Source organism: Lissotriton helveticus, chromosome 3_2 (genome assembly GCF_964261635.1).
Source record: "Lissotriton helveticus chromosome 3_2, aLisHel1.1, whole genome shotgun sequence".
NCBI lineage: Eukaryota > Metazoa > Chordata > Amphibia > Caudata > Salamandridae > Lissotriton > Lissotriton helveticus.
Genome location: NC_136062.1, coordinates 5,048,519 through 5,071,766, shown reverse-complemented (window position 1 = coordinate 5,071,766; position 23,248 = coordinate 5,048,519). Strand labels below are relative to the sequence as shown.

General features: G+C 42.4%; 1 protein-coding gene across 3 annotated transcripts in view; it reads left to right on the top strand.

Annotated features, from left to right (window-relative positions):
- Positions 1–23,248, top strand: part of SH3GL3 (SH3 domain containing GRB2 like 3, endophilin A3) — a 1,443,414-nt gene that overhangs the window by 1,105,100 nt on the left and 315,066 nt on the right. For all 3 annotated transcript variants that reach the window (XM_078684580.1, XM_078684579.1, XM_078684581.1), the window contains one exon: positions 3,373–3,476. In XM_078684580.1, the coding sequence (XP_078540706.1) occupies positions 3,373–3,476 (104 nt within the window). The remainder of the gene's footprint in view (positions 1–3,372; positions 3,477–23,248) is intronic.

Genomic DNA, 23,248 nt, shown 5'->3' with positions numbered 1-23,248 from the left:
ATCAGATACAATTATTTTCATATCAAGTTATTGAATGCTTCTTATCAACGAAATTCCAGGGGTGTCTGCATTGAATACCCAAGGTTTCTCACCAATCCACACTTTGCATGGTTTACCTTGTCATTTTTACATAGTCAGTCACCAGTGAAATATATTCTGGAAAGACGAACATCTTTCTTTTTTTTTTTTAAAGAAAATCTTTATTTTAGGGCATCAGACATACATAACAAAAACAAAAACACATTATATCAATTTCCTTGTATGACAGCTATACATACATATGTTATATCTGATACCCTATTTTGCAAAAATAATATCGCCCCCCTCCCCGATGGATCCTATTGAGAGATTAAACTATATCCAAATGAATCCATTTGGTTAACAATCCCCAAATCTTTTCTTTTTTCCCTCTAGCGTTTCTACCCCTTCTTTTAAGCACCGACATTTCCCAATGATATACAAATAGTAATTTACTGAACCAAACATGAATAGATGGCGGAGTTGGTTCCAACCAATCTGCAGCGAGGCAGAGTTGCAATATCGCCATTGCGATAAAAACCCACTTATGTTCCGCCTCAATCAACGGTTGGTTAGAGATCCCCAACATAATAGTCTGGGGGTCAATACGATTGGATAGCCCAGAATCTGTTCTAAGCGCTGTTCAATTTGGACTTTTAATTGAAACAGACTGGGACAGGTGGCAAACGTGTGTACTGTTGGCTGCCAGCAATCTGCATCGAGAGCAGTTTATGCCGGAGGTCCCCCCCATCTATGGATGTGGGCTGGCGTTATTTATAAATCACACCAGGTTTTATAGCATTGTACCTGTATATTTGCAGAGATACACACTGTTTGGCTATAAAAAATAGAGTCCTCACACTCTCCCTGCCCAGCTTGTAACATCGTTTGCCATCTGTTAAAATGTTTAGTTAAATCATCCGGCCTTTTATCATTAACAGTTTATAAAAGGATGAGATTGTAGTGCAGCCCGTATTTATCTTCTCCAATAACGGGACTTGCAACCATGTCCCAGATCTCCTCATTAAGAAGTCCCTAACCTGTAAATATTTGAAAAAATATGTATTCTCTACCTCATATCTGTCTTTTATGGCCTCAAAAGACTGTATTAGATATGAGATCCCCAATACAATGAATCCCCTTATTCATCCAGTTTTTAAATGATGAGTCTCGAAATATTTCAGGGAAGAGGGGATTCATTAGAAAAGGAGAATAAATATGGAAAGACGAACATCTCATACTCTAACACAACTGGATCCCATCCTGAATGGCTAGAGGTTTTGATGACTGACTGTCAGTGACTCATTGACTATCTGTCTAAACATGGACATATAAGCCTAAGTGCCCTTCCTGCCTGCTAAACACCTTTTAACCTATCCCAGCACAGGCACTGCCGCTGCTGTTCCAAAAATTGGACTGAGTTCTACCTGTTTCTCCTGGCTAGGGACAAGCAGAAAGCCATCTGCTAAAGCGCTGCAATCCCCCAACCAGACCAAGGAGTCTAGTAAAGTGGTTACGGTGCCGTAAAGCCGTCTCAACCTAACACTAGAGACATCAGGAATACTGCCCAATACATCTACTATTAGAAGTTCATTTGAGTAGCAACTCTGACCAGTCAGCACACGCCATCAATGCACCACCTTTTGGGATTTTGTTTTTTATTTGACTGTGATGTTGCAATGATGCAGCACCCAGCTCAAAAGAGGTATGTTGGTCCTGTGGCTTACAACCATTTCTGTGGGTGGACAGTAGTTTGCTCCCCATGATATTTGAGGCTGGTCCTCCCTGAGCATGTCACCACTAGCCAAGAGCCTCCAAGGACCCCAGGAAGCACAGTTCCGAGCACCAATTAGCCCTAAATGCAGTTGGTAGGTTTAACTACCTGGAGTGAGCAAAGACACTAAACTCCAAGTTCCCCTCCTTTGTAGTTTACAAAGTGCACTCACATTACGTTGACAATTAATTGGTTATTTTGGAATTCTTTTAGGTGCTCGTCAATACTAAGGCCATGAAAGGTAAACCTTACCAACTTACCTAAGTAATTCCCTTTTGGCAGAAGGATTATCGATTTTACACTGTGTTCATTGTGACCAAATAAATATTGTGATTATTAGGTTTGTAAACATTGCTTCACCTTGACAGCATTTTCTGTAACTTTTGTGGTATTGACCTTTTGGTGCTTCGATTCTTCCACTGTTTTCCTACCATTTAGCGATAACTAACAGTGGATATTGGCCCTTACTTTTATATTGTAATACATTACTATTTTATTGTGCTCTGTGTAATTTCTATTATTTGGATCCCATCTCTACTGGAAATATATTTATGTATATTTGGAGTTAATGTTAAAGTGTTGGGTCGTGCAACTTTGACTGGACATTATATCTTTATTGCAACTCTGTTAATTGTATTGTAATATACCTAGCCATGCCCAAACTCAGCTTCCATCAGTCGTGACTGCTCTGTGCATGGGAATGGGTGGGATGATACCTGCCATTGTGGGCGAGAATCAGAGTGATGAGCTGAGCATGTGATAGTTAGCACGAAACTTACCACTGTGTGCCATGTGACAGCGCTGTAAGCAGGGTCTTGGGTCAAGGTTCTATAGACATGTAAAGATCTATGGTTGTTGCTTCTGGTCTAGGCTGCAGTTGATTGTATAGGGCAACTGAGCATGGGTAGGACGTAAGGAGAAGATTGCTGTGAGTAGAACCTGTGATGGTAAGGGTCACACTGACAAAAATCGGTGTTTGTTTATATGTCTGAGTGTATGTTTGAAAAGGAAAGGCACAGTAGGAGTGTTAAGTGCTAGGAATTAAGGATTTGCCAACAGATATCCCATCCGCTGTATTACAAGTACATTACACCCTATGGCACTTGCATTACAGCGGATAGGATATCCGTCACTTTTGTGATGGAGTAACCTGTCCACTGAACTCTAAATCGGACTCTAAGTCTTGGATAGGAGTAAGTCTTACAGGACATAGATGCTTTGTGGTGAAGTTTTATGGAGGCTTGTGGGCTTGGACAGCAAAGGAAAGGGATGATATAGGAGACTGAACTTACAGATAACACACTTGGAATTAGTCAGAGCTGTGGATCGAGCCTATGAATTGAAAGTTTAAAATCTGCTCACTCATGAATATATTAGCCTGCCTTTTTTAAACGAACAATGCATGAGCATTTCCTGGTTTTATTAATAAATGATTCATTGTCTGAACAGTAGACCATTTCCTACCTGCTTCATCTCAGAATAAATAATCATGACAGCACCATATTGCAGCAAGAATATTTGTTGCCCTTTTTGTTTTACTTCTTAATAAAAACAAGCAAACATGTCTGCTTTCTTTACAGATTGAACAAGTTAACCAGCTGGCAGTTTTTATGGAGGCAATTCTAAACTACCATAAACAGTCTGCGAACATTCTGGGAGATCTTCATGAACGATTCCAAAAACAGTAAGATTGAACATCTTGGAAGAAATACAGGCAAATCAATTGATACATCCATACAAAACACAAAAAATGGTTCCTTTTAAAATATTGAACAGAAGAGAGTGGAACATATGCCCTGTACTTCAAATTCACTACCTCCTCTCCCACAAAGCGCTTACTACCCCTGATGAGGCGTCAAAGCGCTTTTTTGGCAAGTAGCACGCTACTCCGGAACCCATAAAGGATTAGTGTTGAATTAGTATAGTGACATATGAAAGTAATTTGCATGGTGGATAGGTTAGTCCGTCATTTGGATTCAGAAGGATAGCAGAGGGATAGAAGAGGGACAAAGGTTTGCATATATATATATAATGCACTTGTTAACTCTGATACGGTGTTGAATCGCTTTTTCGGTGAGTAGCAAGCTACTCCGGAACCCATAAAGGATAAGTGGTGAATTAGTATAGTGAAATATGAAAGTAATTTGAGTGGTGGATATTAGTCAGTTATTTGGATTGAGAAGGATAGCAGAGGGAAAAAAGGTTTGCATTTATATAGTGTTTGCTACCCCTAATGAGGTGTTGAAGCGCCTTTTTCGACGAGTAGCACTCTACTCTTGAACCCATAAAGTATTAGTGGTGAATTAGTATAGTGAAATATTAAATTTGAGAAGTGGACATGTTAGTCTGTAATTTTGATTGAAAATGATAGTGGAGGGATAAATGAGTGAAGGATTTAGGATTATTATTATTATTTTTTTGTTTTGGAGGTCATAGCAGTAGTGGGAGGCTTGGGTGAGTAACAAGGGATGTGGAGGGGAAGATTCAAAGGGTAGAGTTTAGAAAGGCTTGTTTTGGGGAATCAGTATAGTAAAAGAGGTGTCAGATGGTGCAAGGAGGGGTAGAGTAGGGGAGAATATAGGAAGGGCTATTTTGGGGATCATAGTAGTGCTATGGGGTTTGAGATGGAAGAGAGAGTGGATGTAGAGGATATATTGATAGAATTATAGGGTGAGAAATAGGGTAGTGCAATGGAAAGAGTATTATAAAGAGGTTTGAGATGAGTCAGAGATTTGAGGTAAAAGATATGTTGAGGTATAGAGTGAGAAATAGGGTAGTGCATTGGATGGATGTAGATGATATATATTGATAGAAGTATAGGGTGAGAAATAGGGTTGTGCAGTGGAAAGAGTAGTATAAAGAGGTTTGAGACGAGTCCGAGAGTTGAGGTAGAAGATATGTTGAGAGAGGTATAGGGTGAGAAATAGGGTAGTGCATTGGATAGGCTGAATTAGAAGAAAGTCATAAATATATAGAACCATAAGTTCATGGGAAGTTTATAGATGCACAGAGGAAGTAAGTATATGTAGATTAAAGATATTAATAGAGGTATAGGGTGAGAAATAGGGTAGAGCATTGAATATGCTTGTATTTTTTATTTGTATTATTACTTTTGTTTGGGAGAAAGTAATAAATATATAGATCCAAGTACATGTAAGGTATATAAATGCAAAAAGGAAGTAAGTATAAGTAGATCAAAGATGCATTTGATAAGCTCTGGTTTTCGAGTGTTGTACTTAAAAATTTATTTATTTTATAACAATTATACTACATGTTTATACATAGCAATACACATATATAGGTACATAGCTATAGTAAAATAAATGCTTATATACAGAGGGATGTGCTGTATATTTCTATTTGCGTATGGTGCTTATGTGGGGAAGAGCCAATTTGTGAGTAGTTTTCTGAAGATAAGGTGGCTGTCGGTGGATCTTATTTTGGGGGAAAAGAGTTCCATATTTTGGCTGCTTGAACATAGAAGGATGTGCCACCAATGTTTTTTTTCTTATATCTTGGGATTTTGTGGCGGGGTACCACTCTAAAGCAGAGGATCCTATGATGAATGTGTTTGGCAATTTTATTCTTGATGAAGAGCAGTCCCATTCCACGTATCTCTTTGTGGGTGACACAAAGCATGTAACATGTGTCTAGCCTGGTGCAGGGTTAATGCACTCCTGTGCTGCCACTGTTGTTAACATTGTTGACCTAATCTCAAATCCCTTACCCGGGTATTTCAGCCTAATAACATGCTTAATTGGCTTATTATGAGATTTAGGTTCATTGCAAACTCTGTGTGTTTTTTTCCCACAGAATAATGTTTAAAAAAAGAGAAATAAATGTTATTAAACTAACAATGAATACTAAATTATTTTTTGGAAAATAATCCCATAGCACTGCCAAATAGGTGGAAGAGTAAAGAAAGGATGAGACCAGGTCACACAACTAAATTCCAGACTATTAATCCAAGAAATCTGTGGGCAGAAAATAGCCTCCATACTTGACCAAATTTTATCACCCTGTACAAGGCACTTGACCTCTCAGTTAGGGCACAAGTCCAATAAAAAGAAGTGGGGGACTGACCAAGTAAGACAATATGCAAATTACCTAATAACGTCACGACGTAGCCCTATAAAAGAAATAAAATAGTGCTACTTAACTTATTTGTGCAAATATTAGGAGACTAACCCATCTGACAGTCTTACAGTGTTTGTATTTATATACAGGGAAAGAACAAGGGCAAAAGCATGCCTCTCTTAAGTACGTGTGAAGAGAAGGCAAGCTGTGTGCCTTTGTTTCCCTCTGTGGCATTTACATTTAAATGTAAGGTTCCAGGCGGTCCTCAGTCAGCATACACAAACAAAAGGACGCCAGGTGGCCCCTTAACTTTGGCCCAGCTGGAGGTGAAAAAAGGCTCCCTCACTAACTGCATGTTGCTGCTGAGAATGGAAAGCAGGCAATGTGTAGATGCTGCTGAACGTGTCCCGGGGTCTGAAAATTACACCGGGACAAGTTCAGCATATTTCGGTGGGGCCCAACTTCTTGGCTTGGGGGACGGCATCCAAGCTGTGAAAAGAGTGGGGGGACACGGTGTACCTGTGTGTACCCCCAACTCGTGCCCTACTCTCAGTGCTTTGCTTTCTTTAATGGATGAAATTGGGACAAAGCGGAGAGTAGAAGTGATGCAGTTCGCCGAAACCTCACTCTTACATAGTTTAATAGACTAATACAGCCGCAAATGTAATTACAACATTGATTACTTTTATAGTGCAACCATAAACTTGTCACTTGGCTCACTCATGGTCTTTTGCTTCTGATCAGATTGAGAGGCTTTTTATATGATTTTAGTTGAAAGCATAATATTAGTGCATTTAGTTAATCTTACCGTGAAGACAAATCCATTACCTGTTCATTTAGCTTCAGTGCTTTAATTGTGCAACTATTGCTTCTAAGATGTGTTCTAACAATGGAATTTGAAGTACATGTGTATTAGCAGATTGAAAATAGCACAAGCAGGAGAAGTGCTTAGAACCAAGTATCACCTTGCCAGTAAGAACTCTCATTTCTCCAATATTGTATCTTTTATAGATTTACATGCTTGAATCTTCCCCATCGTCATGGTGGGAATCCCATGGTAACAGTAATAAGAGCAGTGTTAATGCATTAGCAGTAGACTCCATTGAAAAAACACTAGTAGTTAGTAGCCAATTCACATTGATTTACTACACCCAAACTACACCCAAACATCAGCCAGTCATTGCAGAGACCCTTGAGCACTCATTCCCTGCAGAGCCACCATTCCTCAGATTTTTTACCAGACGTGTGTTAGGGAGTCCCCCTGAGCTCTGCTCAGGCACTGTGTTATACCGTTACCTTTTGAACTTGCTGTTTCTCATCCATCTCCTCATCTCATTTCTTTATCTGTGGTACAGTTGGGAAGTTGGGATGTGTGTTTGACCTTTTTCTTCAGAATGTGTGAGTCTAAAAAAGGTCTATTTTGGCCCTTCAAGACTCGTGGAAAATCCCAACTTTCCTCTGCAGAGCCACATCTAGAATGCCTGTATTGCCTTTAACCGGCTCACAAGCCTAGAGAATGCAAGTACTGCTGTACTTGTTCCGCAAAAAACGTCAAGGATCGAGAGGCTAAACTGCTTCTCCAGCTACAGAAAAAGAAGGCTGCCAAGGATTCAGGCTCTGAATGTAAGGAGAAGCCTCATACCTCCTCTAGAAAAAAAGAAAGAGGGGGAACCATCCTTTTCTTACAGAGACAATGAAAATTCTAGGTCTCAAAGCAGAAAAACTTCTGAGGAAAAAAGAGCAAAAAAGGAACTTCCTCACATCAGACATCTGGTTTTGCACCACCATCTGCATCTCACACTGCCTTTAAGGAAACCTCTACAAGTAAAGACCGTCTGTCAACGATCCTGTTGACAAAGCACTCACCGTCTACAGCATCTATCTCTCCAGGATCAGTCACACCGTCAACTATCTCTTCGGCGACTTCCACCATGTTGACGGTCAAGATGAAAAAGGCAAAAGCATTGTTGAAGATGGAGGTGGTGATGACACCCTCGTCAGCAGCATTGAGGCCGTCTCCGTCGACAAAGTTTTCCTCATGAAGTACATCATCGTCGACAGCCGCACTTTTAGCTGTTCTGTCGATTAAGATTCCTCTTCACACCACATCATTGGCGTTGCCATCAACGATGATGTTGGCAATCCTCTTGATTGTGGAAAAAAGATGTTGTCCTTGCTCAATCAAAAGCCACCTCATCTCTGCTTCAAGATTTCTCCAAAATCTCTCCATTGTCTCCAATTTGCCTCCTGGACTTCCAGTAATTGGAGGCTAAAGGTCCATAGGACTCTGCATACAGCCCTTCACAATTGATAGCCAAATGTCAGGAGTCAGAGGAAGTTGACACAGTGGACGATCCAGCAGCCTATCTTGAGAGCGACTACTCCTTCTCTGATAGGGGGCATTCATCTGCTCAGCCCTTGGATACCTTCCTGGAACATTACTCTTATGAGGACCAGGAGGATGAACACCACCAAACCCAAGAACCTTCAATCTAAGTTCCATTTTCCTTAGTCACAGACTTACGTTTAATGCTAAATGATTACTACAAACATTTCTCTGATGCCAACTCCGCTCAGTGACCTCCACCTACACAAGAAGTCCCTATTGCCATTTCTGCACCACAAAGCACACCTTCGTTGTCAAAGAATACGAATTTACCACCCCAGTATCAATCCCGTATAATTTACAGGTCATTGACGACCAACAATTAGAAGAGGGGGAACTTCAAATAGATTCTGATGCTCATGATGAATGGGATTATTATGTTGTGCTTTTGCCTCCACAAGTAGCCGATTCTGTGGGGTTACTGATGTCCTTAAGCAAGCTTTAAAGCGCTTTGACCTCCCTATGCCAGCCAAGAATACAGAGTGCTTCCTAGGATTTAAGGCTGGAGCACAATGCACCACTCGTGCTATCCCTATTGTGGATTTTAGATGGCAAGAAGGCCTCAAATTAATGAAGACACCAGCCTCCATTTCAGCCATGATTCCAAAGCTGGATAAAAAATACAAAGCTCCTAAAAGTTCCCCAAGATGTCTCATTTGTTATACTCGACCTGACTGTGTCATCATGCGGGCCGCTCAGAGGAGAGCTAAGAATCCTACCTCACCATGTACGGCCCGCCGGACAAAGAAGGATGCTGGCTCGACAATATTGACAAGAGGTTTACTTCGTTGATGGCGTCTTTCATCAGAATCTCCAACACCATGGCTATCCTGGAGAGATATGACCAGCAGATGTTGTCCAACATCTCGTCTCTGTTGGAATATCTCCCTGAAGACAAAAAGAAAGAGGCGAAAGACATCCTCTCGGGAGGTGAGAAAACCTCTTCATCAGATTATCGATATAGCCATGGATATTTCAGCCACTGCTTTCAGGCAGATGGCTGGAATGGCTTTGCTGAGATGCAAAGGTTGGCTTAAGGCAACCACATTCCACCCAGAAGTACAAGTCAAAGGGATAGATATGCCGTTTGATGGCAAATACCTTTTTGGTAAGTACATTAACGACGCACTGCAGTCGATCAAATCGGATACTGACACAGCTAAATCACCTGGGATCTTTTAGCGGAGAACATTTTCATCATTTTGGGGTAGAGGCAAAGGACAATATCTCTCTCGACCGCAATTGCATCAGTATTTTCAACCCTATTCCCAGAAGGAGTTTTGATCGCAGTATTCGTCTCAGACTAACCGACCAAACACAATGCTCTCTTACTCTAGAGAGTTGGCAAGCTGTTGTCCAGCAGCAGGAGGAATGTCCCAGGCTACCAACAGGAGACAATGAGGATGCACAGGCCCCTGTCAATGTAGCCCCATGTCAATTTGGTCCCACCTTGCCTAAATTCTTCAATAATGGAAGCTCATATCGTCCGACAAATGGATGCTAGACACATTCCAGCATGGTCACACCCTGGAATTTGTTCAACAGCTTCCAAATTTTCCTACACAGAAGACATCACATCATCATCTTCCGATTAAAAATAAATAAATATGATTACCCCTTTCAAAAAGAGCAATTGAAGAGGCACCCCACAATTTGCGCAATCTGGGTTTCTACTCCCACTACTGTATGATCAAGAAAAAGACAGGAAAGTTGAGGCAAATAATGGTCCTCAGGTTATTGAACAAGTTTATCAAAATAAACCTTTCAGGATGCTTTCTCTCCAGGAGATTTTGCAACTCGTTGTTGTGGAAGATTATCTGTCCTCCTCGATCTTCTCGATGCATATTTTTACATCCCAAGCACCAAAGGTTTCTCAGGTTTTAGGTGACAGGGTGCCATTATCAATTCAAGGTGCTTCCCTTTGGGCTGAAGTCAGCACATAGGGTCTTCTGTCTGAAGGTTCTGTCACTAGGTATTTCCCTGCCTGGATGACTGGTTAGTCACATCAAGTCAAATCAGCTTTATTCAGTGTAAACCGTACGACCATAAAAGCATACCAAATAGGAAGTACAATTGTACATTTGTTCTTTAAAATATAACAGTATACATATTAATACAATTTTCAAATCCATACAAATTAAAAACACCAACATTTCATGACCATACAAATTAAATATGCCAATATTTCATATCACTCTATACATCTTTGTAGAATATGCAGTTTTACAATGATTTTAGGTGCAAAATAACCTATATCTTAAGAGTACATAATGTGCAAAATATTGTCATATATCAGGGAAGGATAAATATCACATGCAGTGCAGAGTGTTTGAATAAGAAATAAAGTGCATAATAGACTATATCATAAATATACTTAAAATCAAAAAACTAGCTTGTTATGTAGATACCATATAAATGACACGGCTAAATGCAGTCATCAGATTTTTCATATGTTAATGCATCCAAAAGTGAAAAATCCTTTCTTCTCCTAATTGCCATTTGTATAAAAAGAATATTCGAATTCATAGTTTGTTTATTATCCAGGCTGCATATAAAGTTAAAAGCATTTTTATAATGAAAAAGCATATAAGTTAAAAATAAGTGGTTTTAAAACAGATTCTGAATATCCCTATAAAAACAAAAGAAAGGATGAAATACAACATGGACTGTGGGGTCTTTCCATCACACGGACAGTTCGGAAGATTATGAGACCACTTTTCCATGCTAGGTAATGCTGGTATATAATGTAGTGTACTAAGTCTGAGCCTGGTAAGATAATATCTGTTTTGGGTGTTTCTTACCAAAGTTAGATGTTTGTGTGCCCATCACAAGAGGGAGTTCACAATAGGTATTAACACTCTGTTTTCGTCTAACATTAGCCACTCTTTCACATTCCCTAGCAGTGGTATATCTTAACTTCAGTTTGCTTTTGCTGTCATCCTGAATAAGCACAGGATTCATTCTATCAAGGTCTATCTTACAACTTGTTAAAATATTATGAATATGCTCTAGCCAGGGGATTTTTCTGCTGTGATCAAGGGCTAAGCAATCTATAATTAGATCCTTAGTAAATTTGGTCTCATCTTTCACCCATATCCCTCGCCAAAAGGTAAGACCCGCTATGTATAAAATCACTTAAATACGGTACAGACAATTCTTTATGTACTATGAAATTGGCTGTGGAATTTGGAACTGCCAACACTCTTTTTAAAAATGTATTTTCTTGAATTGGTAAAGAGGTGATGTTTGCTCTGCCCCATATGGCTGCCCCATAACAAGCTCCTGTAACACCCTTACTTCTACACAGGGCAAGGATTTCCTGTATGTGTTTATTTCCTATTCTAGTGGAAAATCTGAAAATACTCTCAGTAATACTTTAAAATTTTAAATACAGGATTCAATACGTGTGTTCCAGGTGCCGTATTTATTAAAAAGTAATCCCAAATATAAAAAATTGGGACTCTATTTATAACAGCTCCACCCTACATGATGTTGTCTATTCTTCAGCCTGTTGCTCCTGCATTTCATAAGAAAAGGTATAGTAAGATTTAGCTGGAGGTCTTTTTCTGACATGTACAGGGCAAATTGTTCTATTAGGCATTGTAAACAATTCACTGTCTTTAATAATAGGACAGTGTTGTCTGCATAAAGAAATACTGGGGTGGGGCATGCTCCAACTTTTGGGGCATCTACAATCTGGTTTTGTAAAAAAGGGTCCACGTTCTTAACATATAAGAAAAAAGGAGGGGCGCCAATACACATCCTTGTTTTATTCCCAGCGTAACATTAAAATCTGGGGCACATTCACCCATTGTACCAAACCGTACTCTGGAGGTTAAAAAAGTGTGAATCTGGGAAAGTATATAATGATATCAAATGGTGCTTCTAGCTCTTTCAAGGTATGCCATAATTTGGCCTGGTTAACGAGATCAAACGCGCTAGTGAGATCTACGAAACAAAGATGTAAGACCCCCACCTTGGCTTGGGTGTATTTCCCTATCAGTAATTCCAAATTTACACATTGTTTCACCGTTCCAATACCCCTTCTGAAACCATACTGGGCTTCTGAGAGGATGTTATTCTCGTTGGCCCAGTTTTCTAATCTCCCCAATATGATTCTAACCATCAGTTTGGGGGTTGAATCAAGAAGGGATATGGGATGGTAGCAATTAGCCTTCCTTTTGTCCCCTTTTTTAAAAATGGGTACGATAATGCTTTCCACCCAGGATGCAGGCAGCACCCTTCATAAGGCAACATTAAAAAACATTTGATAAGATGGGGGTCCAAAAATCAATATTACATTTAAAAAACGTCAATGGGTACCCCATCCGGACCAGCGGCTTTCCCATTGGCGCTTTTTTGTAGGGCAGATTTAATTTCATCTGGCCCAATTGGGGTTGATTTTACGGGTTCTACTAGTATAAAGTTACCTTTATTGCATTTGGTGATTTAACAGCTTCTGGATTAAAGATACGCGCAAAATGTGTGATCCTGTCTTCCGGGGTACAGCGATATCGATTTTCACTGTATTGTTCTCTTTGAAGAAAGGGTGTTCAATCGTCTCCCAAAATAAGGCTGTATCTCTTGTCTCTGCAGCCTGCACTAAACTTTCCCAAGCATCCTCACGAATTTTACTTTTGCTTTGGTTCAGGATTTTTTTTTTCCTCAAGGTGCTAATTCTAACACTATCCCTTGGCTTTTCTTTAAGGGGGCACTCGTGGCTAAACCATCTAGGGTTATGATCACGGACAGTTTTCCTCTTTTTAGATGTTAGGTCTCCCGCGATTTCGGTTATAATGTTGCAAAAAGCATTTATAATTGCTGAGTCTATGGAGGAACTATCCATACAAATATTAATATCATTTTGTTTTTTCCCTTTCAGTTTCTCCATGAAGGTTGTTGGTTCACGCCTGTTCATTTAATAGAAACTCCATTGTTACCTTGAGGCTTTATGTCTGTATCTGCTGTCTTACCCCATACTTGTCGGGTGAGGCCAAGCATCAAAGATAGAGTTAGTGGGTGGTGGTAACTAATCAAGTTTGCACAAATTAAGAATTTTTCCACCAGACTCCTACACTTAGCCTGTACAATAAAATGGTCAATGTTCGAGGATGACCTCACCTCTCCATAAGTGTAACTATCTCTCCATCAGAGTTATCCGATTCCATAACTGCTAGATTGTATTTGTGAATAGTGTGATTAACCCCTTGGCCGAGGCAGTAATTCCGCTGCGGCGCTGGGGGGAAACGGGGGTCGAGCGCTCCACCTTGCTTGTGATGGAACCACTCCGTCATGAGCCACGGGTGGGCTGTGCTTATGACGGAGTGGTTCCATCACGACTCCGCCCACTCACAAATTCCCCGGCACAGGCAGGAAATCAGTGCTGCGTGGGCGGAGCTGCCGCGGCATGACGGAACCGCTCAGTCATGAGCACACGCCACCCGTGGCTCGTGACTGAGTGGATCCGTCACAAGCATGGAAGGGGTTCATTGCTTCCCCATATAATTTGTGTGTGAAGTGGGAAATTCGATCTCCAAAACAATCACAATATCCACATAGTTCCCCCACTACTATTTCACATTTTTCACAGTTAAAATCACCTGCACAAATAAGTATGTACTCCCCTCCCACGTCCTTTATAAAATGGTCCAGGTCTTCTTCTAATGTCTTAATAACCCTGGATCTTGCAGTATAAAAAATGTTAATATAAAAATGTATTCAAACTATAGTCTGTTTCCCCTCCAAATAATGGTGTAAAAGCTGATAATACTGTGACTTAATGTTGACTTTCCTTAATATTAATGGTGAGGTTACGGCAATTAAAGTCGCTAAACCTCCTTTTGCTCTCCCCATTCTAGAGGGACTAGCATTAGTACAGATTGTCTGAAAACCATTAATAAAAAGGGCTCAGTATTCCAAATTTCCTGAAGCATAATTAACGTACACCCCTCAATTGTTTTTAGCCATTCTTCGTTATTAATCTTATTTTTAATTCCTGCCACATTCCAGGACATAATGTGTAAGGATTCATGGGTTTGTGTACTTGCTTCAGCTTCTATCAATTTACTGGTAAAGATGTTATCCTTATAATTAACCAGTGGTTCACACCTGACCTCCCTAAGGGTTTTTGTACAGGTATCACCATCTGATTTATTACCAATGCCAGGGTCCAAGGTTCTATCTAGTAATTCACCCACGTCCTCCCTGTATCAATTAATCTCACTACATCTTCTCAATGATTCATACCTATTATGAGAGGGAGTAATTGGAATTGAATTATACCTGTTAAAAGTATTTACATTAGTATAACTTGGCCTATAAAAAAAACTTAATGGGACAGCTGTTGTGTAATCGTTCTTGTTAAAATGCGTCACTGTGGTGTTGTTTAGGAATACCTCCATCAGGTTCCCTACCAATTCCCTACTGCGAATATTCACCACAATACAGTCTCCCTGACATTGTTTCCTAGAACTTCCCACCCAGTTCACTCTCCTTAACATTATAATATTTTGATATAACACATTAATACCAAAGTTAGTTTTTACAGAAATCCAATGTACCACTTGGTTTTTTAGTGACTCATATGATTCGCAGTTTTTATCTGCTAATCTAGGAACGTTTTTCAAAACAATAACGTATTGCATCGCCTGGGGGAGGGGAGATGTAATGGCTTCTCTGTATTGTTACCAGATTGTGTGGTCCTAATCAATTTGTCCACCTTGTTGGTTTTTACTGGTTTTAAAGAAGGAGCTTTGTCATCCTTAGTATGCCTTAAATCTTGAGAGGATTGTAAATCTGTACAATCCCTTGTATGTGACATGGAGGAAGTCATTCTTTGCTTAAATTTACCAACAGCGATAGGGGTATCTGAATGTTCCTTTGGCCTTATGGGTGGATTGTTAATAATAACAAGTCTGTTAGAAAAGTCACATTCTTTTGAACTAATTGTATTCCTGACATTAATCGATGCTCAATGCAGTCCAATTTGCCATTTAGCTTTTTAAATAGTGTTTCAAGATTCTGTGGCCTTTGTAACTTATCTATTAAATTGCTCTCCCCTATTTCTCTCCTTTTGTTGCCTTTGGCTTTGGTTTAGCCTTCACTACCTGATTCTCCTTGAGGCCATTCTTTAATTGGGGTTATTGTTTCAGTTTTTTTGCTGGTGGTGACACTAAATCTGTATTGAGTTGATAGTACTGAAATCTCCAATGAAGTTGTTAGAAGGCAAGGATTATCTAGATTCGGAGCTGTGTCCTTGTTAGTTACATTATTAAAAAAAAACTCTGCCTCTGGATCCTAGTCTCTCCCATTACTCACAGGAGCTGTGGAGTCACGCCTGCCCTCGGATGCAGATTCTTTCAGTGCGGCATCTAGTGCGGTTTTGGTAGCTGCCAGTTGTTCCTCAATGTGAGCAATCTTACTACCAGTCATCCCCACAGCAGTTTGTAGGTACTTGGTAATGGGTGCATTGTTTGTATGAAGTCTCCCCATGGTCGGCGGTAATTTCCTCTTACCCATTGTCTCACAGGGGGAGATCACTAATAAAAATAAGGCACAGCATTGGATCTCCTTACCAATAGCTTTATTGAACTGCTCCAGTGATACCAAAGTGGGTGGCCCAGCCCAGCCTTGTCACGCAGCAGACAGGCACAGACCGGCCCGCCCTTGGCACGGGCTTTGAACGGGCGCAGCCAAGGCACACCCACGCACGTCCTACACTGCGGGAACCCTGGCCTCTATTTGAATGCCTCCTGGCGCGCTCGGTGACATTGGCGGCAAGCACGCCACTGTGGAAACTGGGTAATGTAGTTTTCCCCCTCGCGGGACTGGAGATTGATCCTGCGGCAAGCAGTGTCAAGCAACAAATGGAAAAGAGCTCCTGTGCTGTGGGAGCCCTGGCCTCTATTTGAGCACCTCCTGGTACACTCGGTGACATTGGCGACAAGCACGCAGCTGTGGCAACTGGGTAATGTAGTTTTCAATTAAATTTACTTTGAGGACGCCTATATTAAACCAAGGCATTGGATACACATTCACCTTGAAGCAATGATAAAGGGCAAGCCACCATACTATCAAAGTCTGGAAATTGAGTTGTTCTTATTTGTCTTCGAGCGTAGGATGAGTTCTTTTTTAGCTTCTGTGTAAATCTTCTAGTTGACAAGCTTGGGTCCCTGCAGATCTGGAAACAGGTATCTGTACTGGAGTACTGTAGACTCACTGCTCAGGTTGGTGCAGTGTGGTCAACTCCACAACAGACTAAGAGGGCGCCATCTCCCTAAGTGATGAGCTCCTTTAGTGAATATACTGGTGATACAGACTCTGGAATCTAATGATGTTTCTTTCACTTGACCTTCTCTGGAAGTAAACTCAATTTCCTGATGTTTTCTGGCCTTTAAAAGCGCAGTTTACAGGCTGTTTGCCATGAAATGAAGTCCAGAATCTCAGTACACCTACTTTCTGAGCATTTAGGCTGCCGCATTTCTACAAAATTAGAGATTTAGTGTTGGTCTAGGTTTAAATGTTCAGTCTACCATGCAAAAACGTCAGACAGAGAGTTAACTATCTTGGGATGAGGCAGGAGACACAGAATACAATTTTCTCTACATTCTAATGGTTTTACTTTGATTACTTACTGGTGCCTTTGGGTGCTGAATCAAGCCAGACTGGGAGTAAGGTTACCAGCTCATATTTCCTGTGCAGAATCAAGTGAGTCTGTCTTCCAGAGGAGAACAATGTTGCCCAATCTTGTGCGTGGTTAAGGCACCAGAAAGCACTAACAACTACTTTATGACAGGTCCAGTTGACTAGGTCACCATTTAAGTTAGCACTGCGAGGGTGGATATTTATGAGAATACCCCTTTCTTTGTGAAAGCAGTGCAGAGTGACCAGCCTGTCTCCACACCGAGCATTGTACTTTCATTAAAGAAATTGCCCCTATAATCAAGGAACTCATGATTTGGTGTCTGGGCCTCCACCTGGTTTGTTGAAGCAGGCCCACAGCCACCCAGTTGGTTTGGTAGCTCATCTGCCAATAAGTCAAGGTTTCTCTAACTCTATTCATAAAGGATACTGCTGGCTGGATATTGAACTTTATTGTGTGTGATGTGTCATAGACATGTCATTCATTTCCATTCCACTGGGATTTGCATTTCTAACCTCTTGTGCATTTGGCAGTCTCTACACATAAATATTGCAAGTAATATAATCTAATCTAATCTAATATATTACAATCTGTAAAAATATTCACATTGGTTAAGGCAATCTATTAGTTCAGGTTTCTTACTATAACTATATATGTCACAGTACTTTTGGCTGCACCCATGTCCCTTTATTAACAAAACTGGCTAAAGTATGCAGGTATATTTCATCTAGTGTTTCTTGGGAAACACTGGGTTAGAATATAGCATTGACTAATGCTAATGTTGATTATGAAACAACCAGCAGTATGATTCAAAGACTCATTTTAATAGTGATTCAAAATTCAATATATTGATAAAATCAAACTTTTAGTCACTATTAAGAAAAATGTAGTTTTAAAACGTTACCTTTTCCCTGCCTAAAGCATCTGGATACCTAGTTCTGTGAACTCCAACTGTCACCTGGCAGCATAATAGCCCCCTAGAAGAGGCGTGAAAACTGCTTGCAGTGCAGGACAAAAGCCTTAGTTGTGGGGAGGTGTTGTTTATTTGACATGATGGCCGATGAGCTGTGCCCAGCAACTTAATTAATCTCAGAGGGGAGTGCCAAGTCACGGGCAAATTTTAGCCAACAAGAGGACATGCCCCCATTTGTTCCCCCATTCAGACACGCACCAACTCAGAACTAGTATAGAGTCACCACAGAAGAAGAGTTGCTCATTTTCATGGTCATTTCTCTGAGGGGGCCACACAGACTTGGCATAGGGGATAAAAGGTTTTACCAAATTGGTTTTAGGTAGAGAGGAGCTCTGTAGGTTACAAATGAGGGGAACTGGGTAGAATAATATAAAGCATAAACGTGGCACCCATAGCATGCTTCTCAGAATACTACTAGTCCTGTGGAAGATCCAACGAGGACTGAATCTGCTGTCTGAGACCAGCAAAGAGCCTAGACAACAGCCCCTGCTCTACCTCCTGTACCTAGGCACAAAGAAGTGGATTCTGAGGGTCATAAGGCTAGTCTGCCATTCAAGCTGCAGCAATGCAAAAAACTACAAGAGGCCTTTCCTTCAGCTGGTGAGTTCCAGCTGGACTTGACCTGGATCCTACTACGGATCTCTGACGGAGTGATTATTTTTATTTTTTTATTTTTTTAATTTATATTTTGCCAGATACATAAAGCAAAAGAAATAAACACAAAATCAGTTACAGTCCTGCAGTGACAAACATATTGGTAATGTGTCAGACAATCCTGCATCATAGCCCCTTAGGACGTCTGGAAGTTCTTCTCGTTCACATATATCACTATTGAAGTAGCACAGGGTCCCTCTTCATTTGGGATAATTGAAAGTTAGGGAGCCAAAACTGATGTGTAGGATGAAAGGAAAGGCCCCTCAAAAGCCCACAAACCGGTTCCCAGCCCCCCATCTAGGCCATAATATGCCCTCCATTTGCCCTACACCTTGCAGAATTTCGTTGGGCACCCCTTGCCTTATAGGTGACCTTTGTGCTGCCATGTACATATCCATCCCTGCTTTCCATTCACAGAGCAGGGGAGCGGCTGCAGCCCCCCAAGTTTGTGCTACATCTCTTTTCACCACCACCAGGGCTAACATAGTAAAAATTAGGTGCGGTCTGGTCAGGTCGACATCCCCAGGTATGCCCAACAGTATATATTTAGGGTCCAAGGAGATAGGTGTTTCTAGGACCTTTCTCAGTTCCCCCAATACCTTCACCCAGTAGGCCTGTGTCTCAGTACAGTCTCAGATGGTGTGATAAAAATTCCCCCTCTCATGGCCACATATCTGACAACTAGGGTCTCTGGCTCGCCCATGCGGTAGAGTCTGGCCCTGTCATAATAGACTCTGTGGAGTATTTTATATTGGATGAGGTGGAGGAGGGATTTAATAGCCACCCCCCTGTGGTGCATCAGTGCTGCTTCCCAATCTATATCTTCAAGGATGCCCAAGTACTGTTCCCAGGTCTCCCGCAGCTTACCCATTATTATTTATGGTTCGATAGGTAAGGTATACCGCCTTGGTAAGCATGTGTTCCTGTTTCAGGCACCCCTCCAGTGGTGCATAGTCTGGTAGCGAGGAGGAGAGTAGGGTCTCTGCCTGTCAGACATGTCAGAGTTGTGCAAACTTAAAGAACTGGGAGGTAAGCAATGCAAAGTCTGCCTGTAGCGCGCTAAAGCTTTTGTGTTTACCCTTAGCTACTATGTCACCTATGGTAGAAATACCTATAGCGTCCGACCCCTCAAAGCCCCTCAGTTTTTGGGTTTCTTTCAGCCAGGGACAATGCAAAAGGGTTGTCTGTTTAGTAGATTTGCAATCCCACCCCATTGCCTTCGTTGCTCTCTCCCACACTTCTATCATGGCTTGGGTAGCCGGGAGAAGCCTCCTCTTACCATATCCCAAGTAGAGATCATGCAAGCAGGCACGTCCCGCCATGGTTTCCCTCTCCAGTCTGCAGGTGGGATGGGCTGCCGTGGCATGTATCCAATCATTCACCAGGGTTAGGTGTTCCGCCCAGTAGTAGGCCTCTATGTCTGGCAACGAGATCGCCCCATTATATTGGTTACGTTGCAATGTAGTCATAGCAATCCTTGGTTGTTTCCCATGCCATGGGAGGGAGCTCAATTCCTCTACAATAGCTCAGAAAGTTAACCTCTAAAGGGGGAAAAAACGCATTCTGTAGAGCAAGGCAGGGTGATAATTTTGAACATGGCAGCTCGGCCTAGAATAGTGAGAGGGAGAGATTTCCATTTCTGTGCATCTTCCACAAAGTTTGTGAGTACAGATTGGATGTGTCTCTGGTAGTGGAGTTTCTTATCTGTAGTGAGGTAAATTCCTAAGTATGTAAACCCGGAATGAGCTTTCTGATAGATACATCTGCCGTGTGGATTCCTCACCTTGTGAATATCCCCCTTGCGTCAGCAACATTCGGAAATTTTCTTCGTAGCACGCCGACGTGGACGACGTCACAAGAGCACGGCATCGCGCGCGACTCCGTCTGACGTCACCGACCCCTTATCAGGCCCACGCCGGCGTGATGACGTCAGTTCCCTTTTTTCCGCGTCTTCGACGCTAACGGTTTTCGGGATCTTCTGCGATACTTAGTATCTAGCTGTTATTTTATTGTCACTGTTTTTCCTTTGCGACTTAATTCTTCATCAGAGGATGTCGTTGAGGAAGACAGGATTTAAACAATGTAGGTCTTGTGCCCGCATGATGTCTATCACTGACCCACATAAGGATTGTTTGTGGTGTCTTGGTTCGGTTCACGACGTTAAGAACTGTAATTCCTGCTTTAAAATGAACCCAAAGGCGCTTCGTGAGCGTGAAGCAAAGCTACTTCTCGTGAAGGTAAAAGGACAAGATACTGGAAGATCTTCGAGGTCAACGTCGAGACGCTCGAAGTCGAAGCATAGGTCTCGATCGACGTCGAGATCGGCGTCGAGATCCAGAGCGGATTCGAGATCCAGAGCGGAGTCGAGATCCAGAGCGAAGTCGAGGTCCAGGGAGAGATCTAGGTCTGGATCCAAGTCGGCTTCGGGTCACGCTTCAAGCTCCTCGAAGAGAAAACACAAGAGGAGGAAGCACAGTTCAAAACATCATTCAGGGAAGGAATCTTCTGATTCAAAGAAAAAGTCTCGTAAACACCATAAGGACTTTGTTTCTCCTTCTCCTGCTTTGTCAATCGAAGGTTCTCCGACTCCGGAACCGGAACCGGATCCGGTATCTTTACATCCTTCGGAACATGAAGAGGAAGAAGAAGTAATTCCTCAGACCCCGGCTCCGATGGAGACTCCTGTGGACCCAGAAGGTCAGAGTGAACAGGTGTCGGAACGACCTCCGTTGGAACATCCGGTAGGTTCGTACCCTCCCTTTCCTGGTCCTGGTCAGGACCCCTCGCATTTTCTCAATGCGATGTTTGGAGTGTATTCCAGGGCGATGTACCCCGCTGGAGCACCTGTTGGTCCCATGGGTCCATTATCGTACAATTTGGGCATTCCTCAGTCGTACGCCCCAGCTCCATTTATGCCTTTTATGCCGGCGCCTCTTACACCTTGGCTCGGTACGGCGCCACCGAGGTCTTCGACTCCGCATGCGGCTTCGCCGACTCCGGATCGACCTCGTAGTTTGGATCGAGGTTCCACACCTGTCCGTGAGTCTCATCTTCCGGCTGCCCCGACTCCTCGCTCGACGTCGAAACCGGCTCCGTCGGAGTCGTTACCGAATCCGCTAACTTCGATTCGAATAGAGTGGTCGAGACGAAGGGCTCAGCGTCTTCTTGAACAAAGGGAAGATGAAGATTCAGATGTGGAAGAAGGTGAGCTTCCTGATCAGGATGATGATTTTGAGGACCTTCGTGATGCTAGTGGTCTGGAGCTCTCTCCTGAGTGGGGTCTACCTTCGGCTTCTGATGCTCCTTCTAGGGATGTGGCACCCTATCACGTTGTTATTAGGAAGGCTGCTGATCTTCTCAACTTGAAGCTGCCCACAGTTGAGTACAAACCTAACATCCTTACTGAAGTCTTACACTCTCCCTCTTCTATTGTTGAACCTACACTGCCGTTCACTGATGCTTTAACGGATCCAATAAAAGAGATTTAGAAGAGACCGTTATCTGCTCCTGCAGTTTCGAGAGCTATTGCAAGGCGCTATAGGGTGGCTCCTGATGACCCTGCGTTCCTTTCTTCACACCCCTCTCCAGAAAGTCTTGTGGTGCAGGCGGCATGCTCTAACAGGGCTGCTGGCTCTTTCCCTCAAGTACCAGCGGACAAAGAATCAAAAAAATTGGATCAGTCTGCAAAGAAGACTTTCTCTTCAGGGAGCATGGCTCTTAAATCAGCTAATGCTACTTGCCTTTTAGGAAGGTATGTGCATGCGTTGATGGATTCAGTGAAGCAGTTATCACCCAAGCTTCCTGAGGAAGATAGAAAGAACTTTAATGAGGTGGTATCTGACACTCAGGCTGCTGCACGCATGGTCATTCAGAGTGGCATGGACACTGTTGATTCTGTTGCCAGAATTATGGGCTCTTCTGTTGCTACCAGGAGGGCTGCGTGGTTAAAGTCCTCTGATTTCTCTGCGGATGTGCAGTCTACGTTGCTGGACTTACCTTTTGAAGGGACTGGCCTTTTTGGTAAAAAGGCGGATGTAGCCTTGGAAAGGTTTAAAGATAGCCGTGCCACTGCAAGGTCTTTGGGTCTCCAGATGAGAGGGTCGACAACTAGAAAGTTTAGAGGCTTTGGTAGATCCTCTTTTCGTCCCTTCAGGCAAGGCCAACAACAACAGCAGCAACAGCAGAACCCTCTATATAAGTCCTATAGAGGTAGACAGAAGGGTCGTGGACGTGGGCGTCAAGTCTCCTCTTCCTCCACTTCCTCCAATAATGCCCAACCCCCACCCGCATCAGCAAAGCAGCCCTAGATCCACCATTCTGGATCATGCGGGGCCAGTAGGGGGTCGGCTTACTCATTTTCTACGAGATTGGGAATCGGTTACATCAGATCTTTGGGTTCTCAATCTCGTAGAGAATGGGTATGCACTTCCTTTTCAGGAGTTCCCTCCCAATTACCCTCCTTGCCAAGGTTATTGTTCAGAGGATCACCTGCTTCTCCTGCAGGAAGAAGTTCTGGCTCTGTTCCGAAAGGGTGCAATAGAGGTGGTTCCAGAGCAGGAGAGGGGTCAAGGGTGCTACTCCCGGTATTTCTTGATTCCCAAGAAGGATGGCAGGCTTCGGCCAATCCTGGATCTCAGGATTTTGAACCTCTATCTCAAACAGGAGAAGTTCAAAATGCTCACCCTTGCTCAGGTTCTTCTGGCGCTGATGGAAGAAGACTGGATG